General features: G+C 49.2%; 1 protein-coding gene across 1 annotated transcript in view; it reads left to right on the forward strand.

Moving 5' to 3' along the window:
* LOC143805196 (ficolin-1-B-like) overlaps positions 1 to 19270 on the forward strand; it is a 113858-nt gene extending 94588 nt beyond the window's left edge. Inside the window, exon 14 of the mRNA XM_077284174.1 lies at positions 18478 to 19270. Within this exon, the coding sequence (XP_077140289.1) occupies positions 18478 to 18737 (260 nt within the window). The 3' untranslated portion in view covers positions 18738 to 19270. The remainder of the gene's footprint in view (positions 1 to 18477) is intronic.
* Positions 19271 to 20256: the final 986 nt, after the last annotated feature.

Consider the following 20256-nt stretch of genomic DNA (forward strand, 5'->3'; position numbering starts at 1 on the left):
CCCAACACTGGAGTTACGTGACTATCACTTATAGGGACACTGAGCCCAACACTGGAGTTACGTTACTGTCACTTATAGGGACACTGAGCCCAACACTGGAGATATATGACTGTCACTTATAGGGACACTGAGCCCAACACTGGAGTTACGTGACTGTCACTTATAGGAACACTGAGCCCAACACTGGAGATAAGCGACTGTCACTTATAGGGACACTGAGCCCAACACTGGAGTTACGTGACTGTCACTTATAGGGACACTGAGCCCAACACTGGAGATATATGACTGTCACTTATAGGGACACAGAGCCCAACACTGGAGATACGTGACTGTCACTTATAGGGACACTGACTCCAACACTGGAGATACGTGACTGTCACTTATAGGGACACTGAGCCCAACACTGGAGATACGTGACTGTCACTTATAGGGACACTGAGCCCAACACTGGAGATACGCGACTGTCACTTATAGGGACACAGAGACCAACACTGGAGATACGTGACTGTCACTTATAGGGACACTGACTCCAACACTGGAGATACGTGACTGCCACTTATAGGGACACTGACTCCAACACTGGAGATACGTGACTGTCACTTATAGGGACACTGAGCCCAACACTGGAGATACGCGACTGTCACTTATAGGGACACAGAGCCCAACACTGGAGATACGCGACTTTCACTTATAGGGACACAGGGCCCAACACTGGAGATACGCGACTGTCACTTATAGGGACACAGAGCCCATCACTGGAGATACATGACTGTCACTTATAGGGACACTAAGCCCAACACTGGAGATACGTGACTGTCACTTATAGGGACACTAAGCCCAACACTGGAGATACGCGACTGTCACTTATAGGGACACAGAGCCCATCACTGGGGATACGTGACTGTCACTTATAGGGACACTGAGCCCATCACTGGAGATACGTGACTGTCACTTATAGGGACACTGAGCCAAACACTGGAGATACGTGACTGTCACTTATAGGGACACAGAGCCCATCACTGGGGATACGTGACTGTCACTTATAGGGACACTGAGCCCATCACTGGAGATACGTGACTGTCACTTATAGGGACACAGAGCCCAACACTGGAGATTCGTGACTGTCACTTATAGGGACACTGAGCCCAACACAGGAGATACGTGACTGTCACTTATAGGGACACAGAGCCCATCACTGGGGATACGTGACTGTCACTTATAGGGACACTGAGCCCATCACTGGAGATACGTGACTGTCACTTATAGGGACACAGAGCCCAACACTGGAGACACGTGACTGTCACTTATAGGGACAGTGAGCCCAACACTGGAGATACGTGAATATTACTTATAGGGACACTGAGCCCAACACTGGAGTTACATTACTGTCACTTATAGGGACACTGATCCCAACACTGGAGATACGTGACTGTCACTTATAGGGACACAGAGCCCATCACTGGGGATACGTGACTGTCACTTATAGGGACACTGAGCCCATCACTGGAGATACATGACTGTCACTTATAGGGACACAGAGCCCAACACTGGAGATACGTGACTGTCACTTATAGGGACACAGAGCCCATCACTGGGGATACGTGACTGTCACTTATAGGGACACTGAGCCCATCACTGGAGATACGTGACTGTCACTTATAGGGACACAGAGCCCAACACTGGAGATACGTGACTGTCACTTATAGGGACACTGAGCCCAACACTGGAGATACGTGAATATCACTTATAGGGACACTGAGCCCAACACTGGAGATACGTGAATATCACTTATAGGGACACAGAGCCCAACACTGGAGTTACGTGACTATCACTTATAGGGACACTGAGCCCAACACTGGAGATACGTGACTGTCACTTATAGGGGCACAGAGCCAAACACTGGAGTTACGTGACTATCACTTATAGGGACACTGAGCCCAACACTGGAGTTACGTTACTGTCACTTATAGGGACACTGAGCCCAACACTGGAGATATATGACTGCCACTTATAGGGACACTGAGCCCAACACTGGAGTTACGTGACTGTCACTTATAGGAACACTGAGCCCAACACTGGAGTTACGTGACTGTCACTTATAGGGACACTGAGCCCTACACTGTAGATACGCGACTGTCACTTATAGGGACATTGAGCCCAACACTGGAGATACGTGACTGTCACTTATAGGGACACAGAGCCCATCACTGGGGATACGTGACTGTCACTTATAGGGACACTGAGCCCAACACTGGAGATACGTGACTGTCACTTATAGGGACACTGAGCCCAACACTGGAGATACGTGACTGTCACTTATAGGGACACTGAGCCCAACACTGGAGATACGTGACTGTCACTTATAGGGACACAGAGCCCATCACTGGGGATACGTGACTGTCACTTATAGGGGCACAGAGCCCAACACTGGAGATACGTGACTGTCACTTATAGGGACACTGAGCCCAACACTGGAGATACGTGACTGTCACTTATAGGGACACTGAGCCCAACACTGGAGATATGTTACTGTCACTTATAGGGACACTGAGCCCAACACTGGAGTTACGTTACTGTCACTTATAGGGACACTGAGCCCAACACTGGAGATACGTGACTGTCACTTATAGGGACACTGAGCCCAACACTGGAGTTACGTGACTGTCACTTATAGGGACACTGAGCCCAACACTGGAGATACGTGACTGTCACTTATAGGGACACTGAGCCCAACACTGGAGATACGTGACTGTCACTTATAGGGACACTGAGCCCAACACTGGAGATACGTGACTGTCACTTATAGGGACACTGAGCCCAACACTGGAGATACGTGACTGTCACTTATAGGGACACTAAGCCCAACACTGGAGATACGTGACTGTCACTTATAGGGACACTGAGCCCAACACTGGAGATACGTGACTGTCACTTATAGGGACACAGAGCCCAACACTGGACATACGTGACTGTCACTTATAGGGACACTGAGCCCAACACAGGAGATACGTGACTGTCACTTATAGGGACACAGAGCCCATCACTGGGGATACGTGACTGTCACTTATAGGGACACAGAGCCCAACACTGGAGATACGTGACTGTCACTTATAGGGACACTGAGCCCAACACTGGAGATACGTGACTGTCACTTATAGGGACACTGAGCCAAACACTGGAGATACGTGACTGTCACTTATAGGGACACTAAGCCCAACACTGGAGATACGTGACTGTCACTTATAGGGACACTGAGCCCAACACTGGAGATACGTGACTGTCACTTATAGGGACACAGAGCCCAACACTGGAGATACGTGACTGTCACTTATAGGGACACTGAGCCCAACACAGGAGATACGTGACTGTCACTTATAGGGACACAGAGCCCATCACTGGGGATACGTGACTGTCACTTATAGGGACACAGAGCCCAACACTGGAGATACGTGACTATCACTTATAGGGACACTGAGCCAAACACTGGAGATACGTGACTGTCACTTATAGGGACACAGAGCCCATCACTGGGGATACGTGACTGTCACTTATAGGGACACTGAGCCCATCACTGGAGATACGTGACTGTCACTTATAGGGACACAGAGCCCAACACTGGAGATACGTGACTGTCACTTATAGGGACACAGAGCCCATCACTGGGGATACGTGACTGTCACTTATAGGGACACTGAGCCCATCACTGGAGATACGTGACTGTCACTTATAGGGACACAGAGCCCAACACTGGAGATACGTGACTGTCACTTATAGGGACACTGAGCCCAACACTGGAGATACGTGAATATCACTTATAGGGACACTGAGCCCAACACTGGAGATACACGACTGTCACTTATAGGGACACAGAGCCCAACACTGGAGTTACGTGACTATCACTTATAGGGACACTGAGCCCAACACTGGAGATACGTGACTGTCACTTATAGGGGCACAGAGCCCAACACTGGAGTTACGTGACTATCACTTATAGGGACACTGAGCCCAACACTGGAGTTACGTTACTGTCACTTATAGGGACACTGAGCCCAACACTGGAGATATATGACTGCCACTTATAGGGACACTGAGCCCAACACTGGAGTTACGTGACTGTCACTTATAGGAACACTGAGCCCACCACTGGAGATACGCGACTGTCACTTATAGGGACACAGAGCCCATCACTGGGGATACGTGACTGTCACTTATAGGGACACTGAGCCCATCACTGGAGATACGTGACTGTCACTTATAGGGACACAGAGCCCAACACTGGAGATACGTGACTGTCACTTATAGGGACACTGAGCCCAACACTGGAGATACGTGAATATCACTTATAGGGACACTGAGCCCAACACTGGAGATACGCGACTGTCACTTATAGGGACACAGAGCCCAACACTGGAGTTACGTGACTATCACTTATAGGGACACTGAGCCCAACACTGGAGATACGTGACTGTCACTTATAGGGGCACAGAGCCCAACACTGGAGTTACGTGACTATCACTTATAGGGACACTGAGCCCAACACTGGAGTTACGTTACTGTCACTTATAGGGACACTGAGCCCAACACTGGAGATATATGACTGCCACTTATAGGGACACTGAGCCCAACACTGGAGTTACGTGACTGTCACTTATAGGAACACTGAGCCCAACACTGGAGATACGTGACTGTCACTTATAGGGACACTGAGCCCAACAGTGGAGTTACGTGACTGTCACTTATAGGGACACTGAGCCCAACACTGGAGATACGTGACTGTCACTTATAGGGACACTGAGCCCAACACTGGAGATACGTGACTGTCACTTATAGGGACACAGAGCCCAACACTGGAGATACGTGACTGTCACTTATAGGGACACTGAGCCCAACACTGGAGATACGTGACTGTCACTTATAGGGACACTGAGCTCAACACTGGAGATATGTGACTGTCACTTATAGGGACACTGAGCCCAACACTGGAGATATGTGACTGTCACTTATAGGGACACTGAGCCCAACACTGGAGTTACGTTACTGTCACTTATAGGGGCACAGAGCCCAACACTGGAGATACGTGACTGTCACTTATAGGGACACTGACCCCAACACTGGAGATACGTGACTGTCACTTATAGGGACACTGAGCCCAACACTGGAGATACGTGACTGTCACTTATAGGGACACAGAGCCCAACACTGGGGATACGTGACTGTCACTTATAGGGACACAGAGCCCAACACTGGAGATACGTGACTGTCACTTATAGGGACACTGACTCCAACACTGGAGATACGTGACTGTCACTTATAGGGACACTGAGCCCAACACTGGAGATACGCGACTGTCACTTATAGGGACACAGAGCCCAACACTGGAGATACGTGACTGTCACTTATAGGGACACTGACTCCAACACTGGAGATACGTGACTGCCACTTATAGGGACACTGACTCCAACACTGGAGATACGTGACTGTCACTTATAGGGACACAGACCCCAACACTGGAGATACGTGACTGTCACTTATAGGGACACTGAGCCCAACACTGGAGATACGTGACTGTCACTTATAGGGACACAGAGCCCAACACTGGAGATACGCGACTGTCACTTATAGGGACACAGAGCCCATCACTGGAGATACAAGACTGTCACTTATAGGGACACTAAGCCCAACACTGGAGATACATGACTGTCACTTATAGGGACACTGAGCCAAACACTGGAGATACGTGACTGTCACTTATAGGGACACAGAGCCCATCACTGGGGATACGTGACTGTCACTTATAGGGACACTGAGCCCATCACTGGAGATACGTGACTGTCACTTATAGGGACACAGAGCCCAACACTGGAGATTCGTGACTGTCACTTATAGGGACACTGAGCCCAACACAGGAGATACGTGACTGTCACTTATAGGGACACAGAGCCCATCACTGGGGATACGTGACTGTCACTTATAGGGACACTGAGCCCATCACTGGAGATACGTGACTGTCACTTATAGGGACACAGAGCCCAACACTGGAGACACGTGACTGTCACTTATAGGGACAGTGAGCCCAACACTGGAGATACGTGAATATTACTTATAGGGACACTGAGCCCAACACTGGAGTTACATTACTGTCACTTATAGGGACACTGAGCCCAACACTGGAGATACGTGACTGTCACTTATAGGGACACAGAGCCCATCACTGGGGATACGTGACTGTCACTTATAGGGACACTGAGCCCATCACTGGAGATACATGACTGTCACTTATAGGGACACAGAGCCCAACACTGGAGATATGTTACTGTCACTTATAGGGACACTGAGCCCAACACTGGAGTTACGTTACTGTCACTTATAGGGACACTGAGCCCAACACTGGAGATACGTGACTGTCACTTATAGGGACACTGAGCCCAACACTGGAGTTACGTGACTGTCACTTATAGGGACACTGAGCCCAACACTGGAGATACGTGACTGTCACTTATAGGGACACTGAGCCCAACACTGGAGATACGTGACTGTCACTTATAGGGACACTGAGCCCAACACTGGAGATACGTGACTGTCACTTATAGGGACACTGAGCCCAACACTGGAGATACGTGACTGTCACTTATAGGGACACTAAGCCCAACACTGGAGATATGTGACTGTCACTTATAGGGACACTGAGCCCAACACTGGAGATACGTGACTGTCACTTATAGGGACACAGAGCCCAACACTGGACATACGTGACTGTCACTTATAGGGACACTGAGCCCAACACAGGAGATACGTGACTGTCACTTATAGGGACACAGAGCCCATCACTGGGGATACGTGACTGTCACTTATAGGGACACAGAGCCCAACACTGGAGATACGTGACTGTCACTTATAGGGACACTGAGCCCAACACTGGAGATACGTGACTGTCACTTATAGGGACACTGAGCCAAACACTGGAGATACGTGACTGTCACTTATAGGGACACTAAGCCCAACACTGGAGATACGTGACTGTCACTTATAGGGACACTGAGCCCATCACTGGAGATACGTGACTGTCACTTATAGGGACACAGAGCCCAACACTGGAGATACGTGACTGTCACTTATAGGGACACTGAGCCCAACACTGGAGATACGTGAATATCACTTATAGGGACACTGAGCCCAACACTGGAGATACACGACTGTCACTTATAGGGACACAGAGCCCAACACTGGAGTTACGTGACTATCACTTATAGGGACACTGAGCCCAACACTGGAGATACGTGACTGTCACTTATAGGGGCACAGAGCCCAACACTGGAGTTACGTGACTATCACTTATAGGGACACTGAGCCCAACACTGGAGATATATGACTGCCACTTATAGGGACACTGAGCCCAACACTGGAGTTACGTGACTGTCACTTATAGGAACACTGAGCCCACCACTGGAGATACGCGACTGTCACTTATAGGGACACAGAGCCCATCACTGGGGATACGTGACTGTCACTTATAGGGACACTGAGCCCATCACTGGAGATACGTGACTGTCACTTATAGGGACACAGAGCCCAACACTGGAGATACGTGACTGTCACTTATAGGGACACTGAGCCCAACACTGGAGATACGTGAATATCACTTATAGGGACACTGAGCCCAACACTGGAGATACGCGACTGTCACTTATAGGGACACAGAGCCCAACACTGGAGTTACGTGACTATCACTTATAGGGACACTGAGCCCAACACTGGAGATACGTGACTGTCACTTATAGGGGCACAGAGCCCAACACTGGAGTTACGTGACTATCACTTATAGGGACACTGAGCCCAACACTGGAGTTACGTTACTGTCACTTATAGGGACACTGAGCCCAACACTGGAGATATATGACTGCCACTTATAGGGACACTGAGCCCAACACTGGAGTTACGTGACTGTCACTTATAGGAACACTGAGCCCAACACTGGAGATACGTGACTGTCACTTATAGGGACACTGAGCCCAACAGTGGAGTTACGTGACTGTCACTTATAGGGACACTGAGCCCAACACTGGAGATACGTGACTGTCACTTATAGGGACACTGAGCCCAACACTGGAGATACGTGACTGTCACTTATAGGGACACAGAGCCCAACACTGGAGATACGTGACTGTCACTTATAGGGACACTGAGCCCAACACTGGAGATACGTGACTGTCACTTATAGGGACACTGAGCTCAACACTGGAGTTACGTGACTGTCACTTATAGGGACACTGAGCCCAATACTGGAGATACGTGACTGTCACTTATAGGGACACAGAGCCCAACACTGGAGATACGTGACTGTCACTTATAGGGACACTGACCCCAACACTGGAGATACGTGACTGTCACTTATAGGGACACAGAGCCCAACACTGGAGATACGTGACTGTCACTTATAGGGACACTGACTCCAACACTGGAGATACGTGACTGCCACTTATAGGGACACTGACTCCAACACTGGAGATACGTGACTGTCACTTATAGGGACACAGACCCCAACACTGGAGATACGTGACTGTCACTTATAGGGACACTGAGCCCAACACTGGAGATACGTGACTGTCACTTATAGGGACACAGAGCCCAACACTGGAGATATGTGACTGTCACTTATAGGGACACTGAGCCCAACACTGGAGATACGTGACTGTCACTTATAGGGACACAGAGCCCAACACTGGAGATACGTGACTGTCACTTATAGGGACACTGAGCCCAACACTGGATATACGCGACTGTCACTTATAGGGACACAGAGCCCAACACTGGAGATACGTGACTGTCACTTATTGGGACACTGACTCCAACACTGGAGATACGTGACTGCCACTTATAGGGACACTGACTCCAACACTGGAGATACGTGACTGTCACTTATAGGGACACAGACCCCAACACTGGAGATACGTGACTGTCACTTATAGGGACACTGAGCCCAACACTGGAGATACGTGACTGTCACTTATAGAGACACTGAGCCCAACACTGGAGATATATGACTGTCACTTATAGGGACACTGAGCCCAACACTGGAGTTACGTGACTGTCACTTATAGGAACACTGAGCCCAACACTGGAGATACGCGACTGTCACTTATAGGGACACTGAGCCCAACACTGGAATTACGTGACTGTCACTTATAGGGACACTGAGCCCAACACTGGAGATATATGACTGTCACTTATAGGGACACAGAGCCCAACACTGGAGTTACGTGACTGTCACTTATAGGGACACTGAGCCCAACACTGGAGTTACGTTACTGTCACTTATAGGGACACTGAGCCCAACACTGGAGATATATGACTGTCACTTATAGGGACACTGAGCCCAACACTGGAGTTACGTGACTGTCACTTATAGGAACACTGAGCCCAACACTGGAGATACGCGACTGTCACTTATAGGTACACTGAGACCAACACTGGAGTTACGTGACTGTCACTTATAGGGACACTGAGCCCAACACTGGAGATACGTGACTGTCACTTATAGGGACACTGAGCCCAACACTGGAGATACGTGACTGTCACTTATAGGGACACAGAGCCCAACACTGGAGATACGTGACTGTCACTTATAGGGACACTGAGCCCTACACTGGAGATACGCGACTGTCACTTATAGGGACATTGAGCCCAACACTGGAGATACGTGACTGTCACTTATAGGGACACAGAGCCCATCACTGGGGATACGTGACTGTCACTTATAGGGACACTGAGCCCAACACTGGAGATACGTGACTGTCACTTATAGGGACACTGAGCCCAACACTGGAGATACGTGACTGTCACTTATAGGGACACAGAGCCCATCACTGGGGATACGTGACTGTCACTTATAGGGGCACAGAGCCCAACACTGGAGATACGTGACTGTCACTTATAGGGACACTGAGCCCAACACTGGAGATACGTGACTGTCACTTATAGGGACACTGAGCCCAACACTGGAGATATGTGACTGTCACTTATAGGGACACTGAGCCCAACACTGGAGTTACGTTACTGTCACTTATAGGGACACTGAGCCCAACACTGGAGATACGTGACTGTCACTTATAGGGACACTGAGCCCAACACTGGAGTTACGTGACTGTCACTTATAGGGACACTGAGCCCAACACTGGAGATACGGACCTATCAGTTATAATGACACAGAGCCCAACACTGGAGATACGTGACTGTCACTTATAGGGACACTGAGCCCAACACTGGAGATACGAGAATATCAGTTATAATGACACAGAGCCCAACACTGGAGATACGTGACTGTCACTTATAGGGACACTGAGCCCAACACTGGAGATACGTGACTGTCACTTATAGGGACACAGAGCCCAACACTGGAGATACGCGACTGCCACTTATAGGGACACAGAGCCCATCACTGGAGATACGTGACTGTCACTTATAGGGACACTGAGCCCAACACTGGAGATTCGTGACTGCCACTTATAGGGACACTGAGCCCAACACTGGAGATACGTGACTGTCACTTATAGGGACACAGAGCCCAACACTGGAGATACGTGACTGTCACTTATAGGGACACTGACTCCAACACTGGAGATACGTGACTGTCACTTATAGGGACACTGACTCCAACATTGGAGATACGTGACTGTCACTTATAGGGACACTGATCCCAACACTGGAGATACGTGACTGTCACTTATAGGGACACTGAGCCCAACACTGGAGATACGTGACTGTCACTTATAGGGACACAGAGCCCAACACTGGAGATATGTGACTGTCACTTATAGGGACACTGACTCCAACACTGGAGATACGTGACTGTCACTTATAGGGACACTGAGCCCAACACTGGAGATACGTGACTGTCACTTATAGGGACACTGAGCCCAACACTGGAGATACGTGACTGTCACTTATAGGGACACTGAGCCCAACACTGGAGATACGCGACTGCCACTTATAGGGACACAGAGCCCAACACTGGAGATACGCGACTGTCACTTATAGGGACACAGAGCCCAACACTGGAGATACGTGACTGTCACTTATAGGGACACAGAGCCCAACACTGGAGATACGTGACTGTCACTTATAGGGACACTGAGCCCAACACTGGAGATACGTGACTGTCACTTATAGGGACACTGAGCCCAACACTGGAGATACGTGACTGTCACTTATAGGGACACTGACTCCAACACTGGAGATACGTGACTGTCACTTATAGGGACACTGACTCCAACACTGGAGATATGTGACTGTCACTTATAGGGACACTGACTCCAACACTGGAGATACGTGACTGTCACTTATAGGGACACTGACTCTGGAGCGCCCCCACACCGCCGCAGGGCCGAGGGGTACCCGGAGCCGGGCCTCTGAGTCTCAGTTCTGGGGTTATCACGGTGGCTAGACCCGGTCCGTGGCCCTGTCTGTCAGTGGGGGACGTCCGGTGCAATAAGTGGTGTTGTAACGGTGCAGTTGTGGGGTGCAGGTCGCGGTAAATAACGAGGACACCAGGTTGCAGTCTCTTTACCTCTTTACTGGAGATCTCTGAGTCCTCAGTCCAGAGTACGGCTCACCAGGCTGCGCAAGTCCGGCCGGTCCAATGGCACCTCCAGAGTCCTCTTCACAGGTGGAAATCGGTGCCTTCCTTCTTAGCGCTATGTGTTGTAGTCCTCCCCTGCTGTGCTTACGGAAAGTACCCCACAACTGTTGTGTCTGTTTCTTAAGTTCCCTCACAACTCGATTAAATGATGTTCTTCTAATCGTCCGTCCCTCCCTGATGTTACGGTTAGAACGGCACCCGTTTGTCGGGTAGGCCTGGAGTTCTTCCGGGACCCTAGAGACGCCCCTCTCCCGCAATTGCCTCCCAAGACTTCATAGGTGATATGTGTTAGACAGCCCGCCTTAAACTGACTGTCCTGCCGCTGTTTAGAGTATTGCTTGAAGCTGAATGTTATAATACTCCCTCGGCGTTCCGGTCACCGGTAGTGCGCCTCAGTAGGGTGTTGCTTCGGTCTTACAGCACGACCCCTGCTGGAATTCTCCTATCGCTTGATCTCGTTTCTCACTCAGCACAATCTATCTCGCTTCTAGTCCTTTCTTGAATCCCGCCGCTTCCCGGAGCTGGCGCGGACCCGTTACGTTCTTTCCAATGCCAAGCCTCTGTCAGGATCCCACCCCTGACAGAGACCCTACTGTCTCTTCCTCCACAACACCCTCTGCCACTAGGTGTTGCTTCGTCCAATCCAGTCAGCTTTCTGATCTAACTTCCTGCCTGACCCCCAGTTTACCCACTATGGTGGGGAGTGGCCTAATGAATAGAACCCTTAGCTCCCCCCGGAGGCCCGGCTGTGAAATGTATTGGTGTCTGTGATACCTGATCAGATGAACCCCTTCAGTGCCATCAGACGCACCATAGCTCCCCATAGTGGCGGAGCCACAGTACTGCAACGACCAGGACTCTGGGGCGCTGCACTCCCCCCTGGTTAAACACAGTACTCCGGGACTGGGAAGAAAACAACAATACAAGTTAGCAAAAAGACATACAATTTTTGTTGAGTGTAATAACAATAAGCATATTTAAACAGGCTTCCCTTTATGGGAGGTAAGGACACTTGAACGTTACAAACATGGTTAACATTATAAATTACAGGCTATAAATAACTCCTGTTACCCAACCGGGTATTCTACTAAGTGCAAACATTATTGAACAATAATTTAACTTTGCCTTTAAGGATATACACTCTTAGTCCATTAAAGACCTTCCTATAGTCACATTATAAGGTATTTCAACTTTTTTCATTCTCCTTCTTTAAATCTGCAAGACCGCCTGTCCTATCGGCACCAGACCTACTGCCTCTCCTTTCAGTTACAGGACCGCCCCGTTCAGCCAGGGCCTACTGCCTTTTCAACTACTATACACAGTATAGAACATAACTTTTCTTTCAGTTTGAGAACACCGAGCCGGCTCTACTTGGCTCCTATAAGGACTCACCCACTAACCCTTACGGGTTCACTTTCTGTCCTTAGTAACACATTACTAACTTTCGATGGGGAACGCAGGGTTTACCTTCTATCCCCCCCCTTTTCTTATCAACATTATCAACTATCTTCTTTTCACAACATTAAACTTTCTCATTACTTCCTTTTACTTTTTCTTTCAGAGAACATTATCAGCATTCCTTTACAATTAACTAATGGCATACATATAACTTTTACATGTAAATATTATCAGCATTTTCTTCCATTGACATTATTGCTACTTGTCTTAAGCAATATCGGCAAATGAACATACCCTTTAAGAGGGGATCAAGTCTTTCTGAGGTAGTTCATCTTTTCAGACTACCAGTCCATGCTCAGCAAAGGTTCCAGTGCGGTATCTTCGCAAAGAGTCCTTCTTTAAGTATTACCAGCAGGGAGCTCCTTTAAGAAGGTGCAAACTATTTACAAGCAGTTTGTATCATGCACTGTTCATGATTCAGCAGTTTTTATAACATTGTGGAACAAAAAGCAAAAATGAAAGTGAAAGCAAAAATAAAAAGCAATAGGGATCCCGGGTAAACAAAGGGATCCCTTTAAGAGTTAACCCAGGACGGGTTTTAGCAGCAAAACAGCAAGGAAATAAACAGTTAACTATTTACAGTTTCAGGTTTCCGAGGCTTAGTTGGACGGCTTCCAGGGCTGCACCTGGCACTTAACCCTTCTCGGCCTGGGAAAAGTGAGGTCCAGGGTTACACCCAGTGCTGGACAAACGCCGTTAATCCGTCTTTCATGTATGGTTAAATCATGCGCAGCGATGGAGGTCTGCGCAGCTTGAGTAGGGGCATTTGTTGCAGCAGAGGTAGAGGCTGCTGCAAGATCAGTCACTGGAACGGGGTCAGCAGCTGTGGCACTAGCAGTCACTGGAGTGGTGTTGGTCGTCAGGGCAGGGTCGTCCTTCATACCTGCTTCCGATGCGGTCCCTCCGGTGCCGGTCTGCTCCGTCTCCACTGGGGTCTGGAACGCTGGTTGCGGGGCCTTGTGCTGCGACGCTATCATCTCCGTTTGCAGCACCTCGCTTTCCGGCAGGGCCTTGCTTTCTGGCTTCGGAGCGCTGGAACTTCTTTCTTGCTCCGGACCAGATGAGGCTGCCGACAGATGTCTGGTGAGGCTCCTGATGATGGCCTTCTTCCACCCGGCCTCAGTGCTCCGCGGCGTCCGCCGGAGTTGGTCGCCGAGCTCGTCCGCTCTGGCCTGCAGGAATTCAATATCAGCAGTGGAGGCCTGGTTGCGGTGCCCCTCCGGGTAGATGGGGGAGTCCTCGGCTCCGACCCCACGCTCCGGCTCCGGGTGGCTCGCCATGGCGCCCTCCATGTCTCTGACTTCTTCTTCCTGGTCCTTTTCCCGCTCTCTCCTTCGTGGGCGGTTTCGTTTTCTCTGTCTCTGCCCACCATTGAGGATCAGGAGGCGGATCTCGGCTGCTGACGGACACGTCCTCAAGGGGCCGAGATATTTAGACTGGGCGGCCATTGTCTTTCGCGCTCTTCACCTTGTTCACGCCCACTTCCACGCCCTTCTTCTTCTCCTGCGCTCTCCTTAGAGCTGTAATGGCGGCGGTTTTTGGCGGGAACTTTTGGCGGCAAATGGCAACACACAGTCTTTGCAATAAAGCACAGTCCAAGCACAATAAATCACAATTCCAAGGCACACATGACCTGATTCCTCAGGCTTAAGTAGATCCTGTTCGTGACGCCAAGTTTGGAGCGCCCCCACACCGCCGCAGGGCCGAGGGGTACCCGGAGCCGGGCCTCTGAGTCTCAGTTCTGGGGTTATCACGGTGGCTAGACCCGGTCCGTGGCCCTGTCTGTCAGTGGGGGACGTCCGGTGCAATAAGTGGTGTTGTAACGGTGCAGTTGTGGGGTGCAGGTCGCGGTAAATAACGAGGACACCAGGTTGCAGTCTCTTTACCTCTTTACTGGAGATCTCTGAGTCCTCAGTCCAGAGTACGGCTCACCAGGCTGCGCAAGTCCGGCCGGTCCAATGGCACCTCCAGAGTTCTCTTCACAGGAGGAAATCTGTGCCTTCCTTCTTAGCGCTATGTGTTGTAGTCCTCCCCTGCTGTGCTTACGGAAAGTACCCCACAACTGTTGTGTCTGTTTCTTAAGTTCCCTCACAACTCGATTAAATGATGTTCTTCTAATCGTCCATCCCTCCCTGATGTTACGGTTAGAACGGCACCCGTTTGTCGGGTAGGCCTGGAGTTCTTCCGGGACCCTAGAGACGCCCCTCTCCCGCAATTGCCTCCCAAGACTTCATAGGTGATATGTGTTAGACAGCCCGCCTTAAACTGACTGTCCTGCCGCTGTTTAGAGTATTGCTTGAAGCTGAATGTTATAATACTCCCTCGGCGTTCCGGCCACCGGTAGTGCGCCTCAGTAGGATGTTGCTTCGGTCTTACAGCACGACCCCTGCTGGAATTCTCCTATCGCTTGATCTCGTTTCTCACTCAGCACAATCTATCTCGCTTCTAGTCCTTTCTTGAATCCCGCCGCTTCCCGGAGCTGGCGCGGACCCGTTACGTTCTTTCCAATGCCAAGCCTCTGTCAGGATCCCACCCCTGACAGAGACCCTACTGTCTCTTCCTCCACAACACCCTCTGCCACTAGGTGTTGCTTCGTCCAATCCAGTCAGCTTTCTGATCTAACTTCCTGCCTGACCCCCAGTTTACCCACTATGGTGGGGAGTGGCCTAATGAATAGAACCCTTAGCTCCCCCCGGAGGCCCGGCTGTGAAATGTATTGGTGTCTGTGATACCTGATCAGATGAACTCCTTCAGTGCCATCGGACGCACCATGGCTCCCCATAGTGGCGGAGCCACAGTACTGAAACGACCAGGACTCTGGGGCGCTGCAACTCCAACACTGGAGATATGTGACTGTCACTTATAGGGACACAGAGCCCAACAGTGGAGATACGTGACTGTCACTTATAGGGACACTGAGCCCAACACTGGAGATACGTGACTGTCACTTATAGCCGGGACACAGAGCCCAACACTGGAGATACGTGACTGTCACTTTTAGGGACACAGAGCCCAACACTGGAGATACGTGACTGTCACTTATAGGGACACAGAGCCCAACACTGGAGATACGTGACTATCAGTTATAATGACACAGAGCCCAACACTGGAGATACGTGACTGTCACTTATCGGGACACTGACCCCAACACTGGAGATACGTGACTGCCACTTATAGGAACACTGAGCCCAACACTGGAGATACGCGACTGCCACTTATAGGGACACTGAGCCCACACTGGAGATACGTGACTGTCAGTTATAATGACACAGAGCCCAACACTGGAGATACGTGACTGTCACTTATAGGGACACTGACCCCAACACTGGAGATACATGACTGTCACTTATAGGGACACTGACCCCAACACTGGAGATACGTGACTGTCACTTATAGGGACACTAAGCCCAACACTGGAGATACGTGACTGTCACTTATAGGGACACTGAGCCCACACTGGAGATACGTGACTGTCACTTATAGGGACACTGACTCCAACACTGGAGATACGTGACTGTCACTTATAGGGACACTGACTCCAACACTGGAGATACGTGACTGTCACTTATAGGGACACTGACTCCAACACTGGAGATACGTGACTGTCACTTATAGGGACACTGACTCCAACACTGGAGATATGTGACTGTCACTTATAGGGACACTGACTCCAACACTGGAGATACGTGACTGTCACTTATAGGGACACAGAGCCCAACAGTGGAGATACGTGACTGTCACTTATAGGGACACTGACTCCAACACTGGAGATACGTGACTGTCACTTATAGGGACACTGACTCCAACACTGGAGATATGTGACTGTCACTTATAGGGACACTGACTCCAACACTGGAGATACGTGACTGTCACTTATAGGGACACAGAGCCCAACAGTGGAGATACGTGACTGTCACTTATAGGGACACTGAGCCCAACACTGGAGATACGTGACTGTCACTTATAGGGACACAGAGCCCAACACTGGAGATACGTGACTGTCACTTATAGGGACACTGACTCCAACACTGGAGATACATGACTGTCACTTATAGGGACACTGAGCCCAACACTGGAGATACGTGACTGTCAGTTATAATGACACAGAGCCCAACACTAGAGATACATGACTGTCACTTATAGGGACACAGAGCCCAACACTGGAGATACGTGACTGTCAGTTATAATGACACAGAGCCCAACATTGGAGATACGTGACTGTCACTTATAGGGACACTGAGCCCAACACTGGAGATACGTGACTGTCACTTATAGGGACACTGAGCCCAACACCGGAGATACGTGACTGTCAGTTATAATGACACAGAGCCCAACACTGGAGATACGTGACTGTCACTTATAGGGACACAGAGCCCAACACTGGAGATACGTGACTGTCACTTATAGGGACACAGAGCCCAACACTGGAGATACGTGACTGCCACTTATAGGGACACATAGCCCAACACTGGAGATACGTGACTGCCACGTATAGGGACACAGAGCCCAACGCTGGAGATACGTGACTGTCACTTATAGGGACACTGACCCCAACACTGGAGATACGTGACTGTCACTTATAGGGACACAGAGTCCAACACTGGAGATACGTGACTGTCACTTATAGGGACACAGAGCCCAACACTGGAGATACGTGACTGTCACTTATAGGGACACAGAGCCCAACACTGGAGATACGTGACTGTCACTTATAGGGACACAGAGCCCAACACTGGAGATACGTGACTGTCACTTATAGGGACACAGAGCCCAACACTGGAGATACGTGACTGTCACTTATAGGGACACTGACTCCAACACTGGAGATACGTGACTGTCACTTATAGGGACACTGACTCCAACACTGGAGATACGTGACTGTCACTTATAGGGACACAGAGCCCAACACTGGAGATACGTGACTGTCACTTATAGGGACACTGACCCCAACACTGGAGATACGTGACTGCCACTTATAGGGACACAGAGCCCAACACTGGAGATACGTGACTGTCCCTTATAGGGACACTGACCCCAACACTGTAGATACGTGACTGTCACTTAGGCCGGGATCACACATACGTGAGATACGGCCGAGTCTCGCAGGTGAAAACCCAGCTCTGGCGCCGGCACTCCGGAGCGGAGCGTGCAGCCGCACAGCAATACATGGAGCTGCACGCTCCGCTCCGGAGTGCCGGCGCCAGAGCTGGGTTTTCACCTGCGAGACTCGGCCGTATCTCACGTATGTGTTATCCCGGCCTTATAGTGATACCCAACCTGGCCCTGGAGCAAGCATCACATATCTATTTCGTGGAAGGTAGGACCATTTAATATTGTGGAGTAGTCATTTATTTGTGTTGTCTTCTTCCTTGATTTTCTTCTAGGTGATTCACTAGGAATCCACAAGGATGACGCCTTCTCCACCAAAGACAAGAAAAATGACAAGACTAAGGAAGGATTCACACCCTGTGCTGAATACTACAAAGGAGCCTGGTGGTTTATAAACTGCCTTGACAGCCACCTGAATGGGCAATATTTGAGGGGCAAACACACAAAAATAGGAGGAGTCACTTGGTTTACATTCAGAGGCTTAACATACTCCCTAAAGTTTACGGAAATGAAGTTTCGCTCTGTTCAAAAGTAGACGGTCCATAGTCTGCGAAGTGTGACCTGATTCTTGCTTGTAAATGCCCAGGGACAAAACAGTGAATGTGTATGTATTATAGACGGTATTAATCTATGCAAATTCAGATCAGTATCAGGGCCCCTGATATTCCCATAGACCTAATGTTTGGGGGCCACTCAAGTTGTCCTCATCCTCCTCCATCATAGTCAGTGTGAACTTCTCACTTTGGTCTTATCTTCAAAAATAGGGGAAATTAAGCTTTTCCTGGAAAGTCCACCGTGTGTATGTCATGTGTGAACATAATCTGAAGCCCCCAGCTTGGAGGGTGCTTTGTGTCCCTCTCTATGGTTTACTCAGTGAGGTTAATGCTGGAAGATGAAGCATCTCTGCAGACCTTTGATTAACTTTATATCACCATTTGTTTCTTGCACTTCCAGTGTGAGCCAAAATTTTGTATATATATATTATGTCTCACACTTTTCCATTTGACTATAATAATATCACTTTACGTCTTACAGTACATGCTACAATTTTTTTTGTAATTGTTTTAATTTAAAAAAAAAATTGAGATTACATTTATATCTATACTCCTCAACATTGAAATTGTAACAGCAAATAATGAAAAAATGAGGACAACTTTTGTAAAACGTCTCAATTCAGTCAGTCTGGAGTATGAGCCAAATGCAGAAATCCCGGCACTTACAGCCTCGGCTTCTATCATGGAGGTTATTAATGGTCGTCTGAGGAAGGTTCTGTCACTGAATGCACTTGGGCAAATCATCAAGATCCGCTGCTGGCAGCTCCTGAGTAATCACCAACCAATGACGTCCCAAATGTGCTCGATAGGAGACAAGTCCGGAGAGGCTGCAGCCATGGGAACACATTTAGGCCACGCAGGCCGTTCACAGGAGCACAAGCAACATGCAATTTTGGTATTTTGTGTTGAAAACTAGCTTCTGAGACATTGGAGAAATGGCTGGACCTCTGGTTCCACCAACAAATCAATGTAACACTGAGCTGGAAGAAAGATTAGAGGGGTCTAGTTACAGTACATTATGTCACCTCACACATTAACCCTGGGAGTAGGACTGGTGTGACGTTCTCTCGTGAAGGTCTCTTCATGGTATAGTGATCTCATTTGTAATGCAAGTGAAATTAGATGTCACATATTAAGTCAAATTTGTCACACAGCATCGACAGAAATAATTAGAAAACATTTGCACAAGATTGGGCTAAATATACCAAAAAAATATATTTTTGATCTACAATTATTAGTTAGTAAATACATATGGGCATATAAGAAACCACGCATAGCAAGGGCGTTACTATATCTACCTATGGAAGAAGGGGGGATGGGAGTTCCGGATCTAATGGCATATCATAGAGCCTCAATATTAGGTTTAAAAGAATGGTGGCAGATGACTGGAAACCACAGATGGATGCAGATAGAAAAATTTTATTCTAGACGGGGCTCCACGCGTCTGGCGCTAGAGACAGAGTTAATTCAAACCGGACCCACCTCCCCCTTATTGCCAAC

The sequence above is a fragment of the Ranitomeya variabilis genome, chromosome 2 (genome assembly GCF_051348905.1).
Source record: "Ranitomeya variabilis isolate aRanVar5 chromosome 2, aRanVar5.hap1, whole genome shotgun sequence".
Taxonomy (NCBI): Eukaryota; Metazoa; Chordata; class Amphibia; order Anura; family Dendrobatidae; genus Ranitomeya; species Ranitomeya variabilis.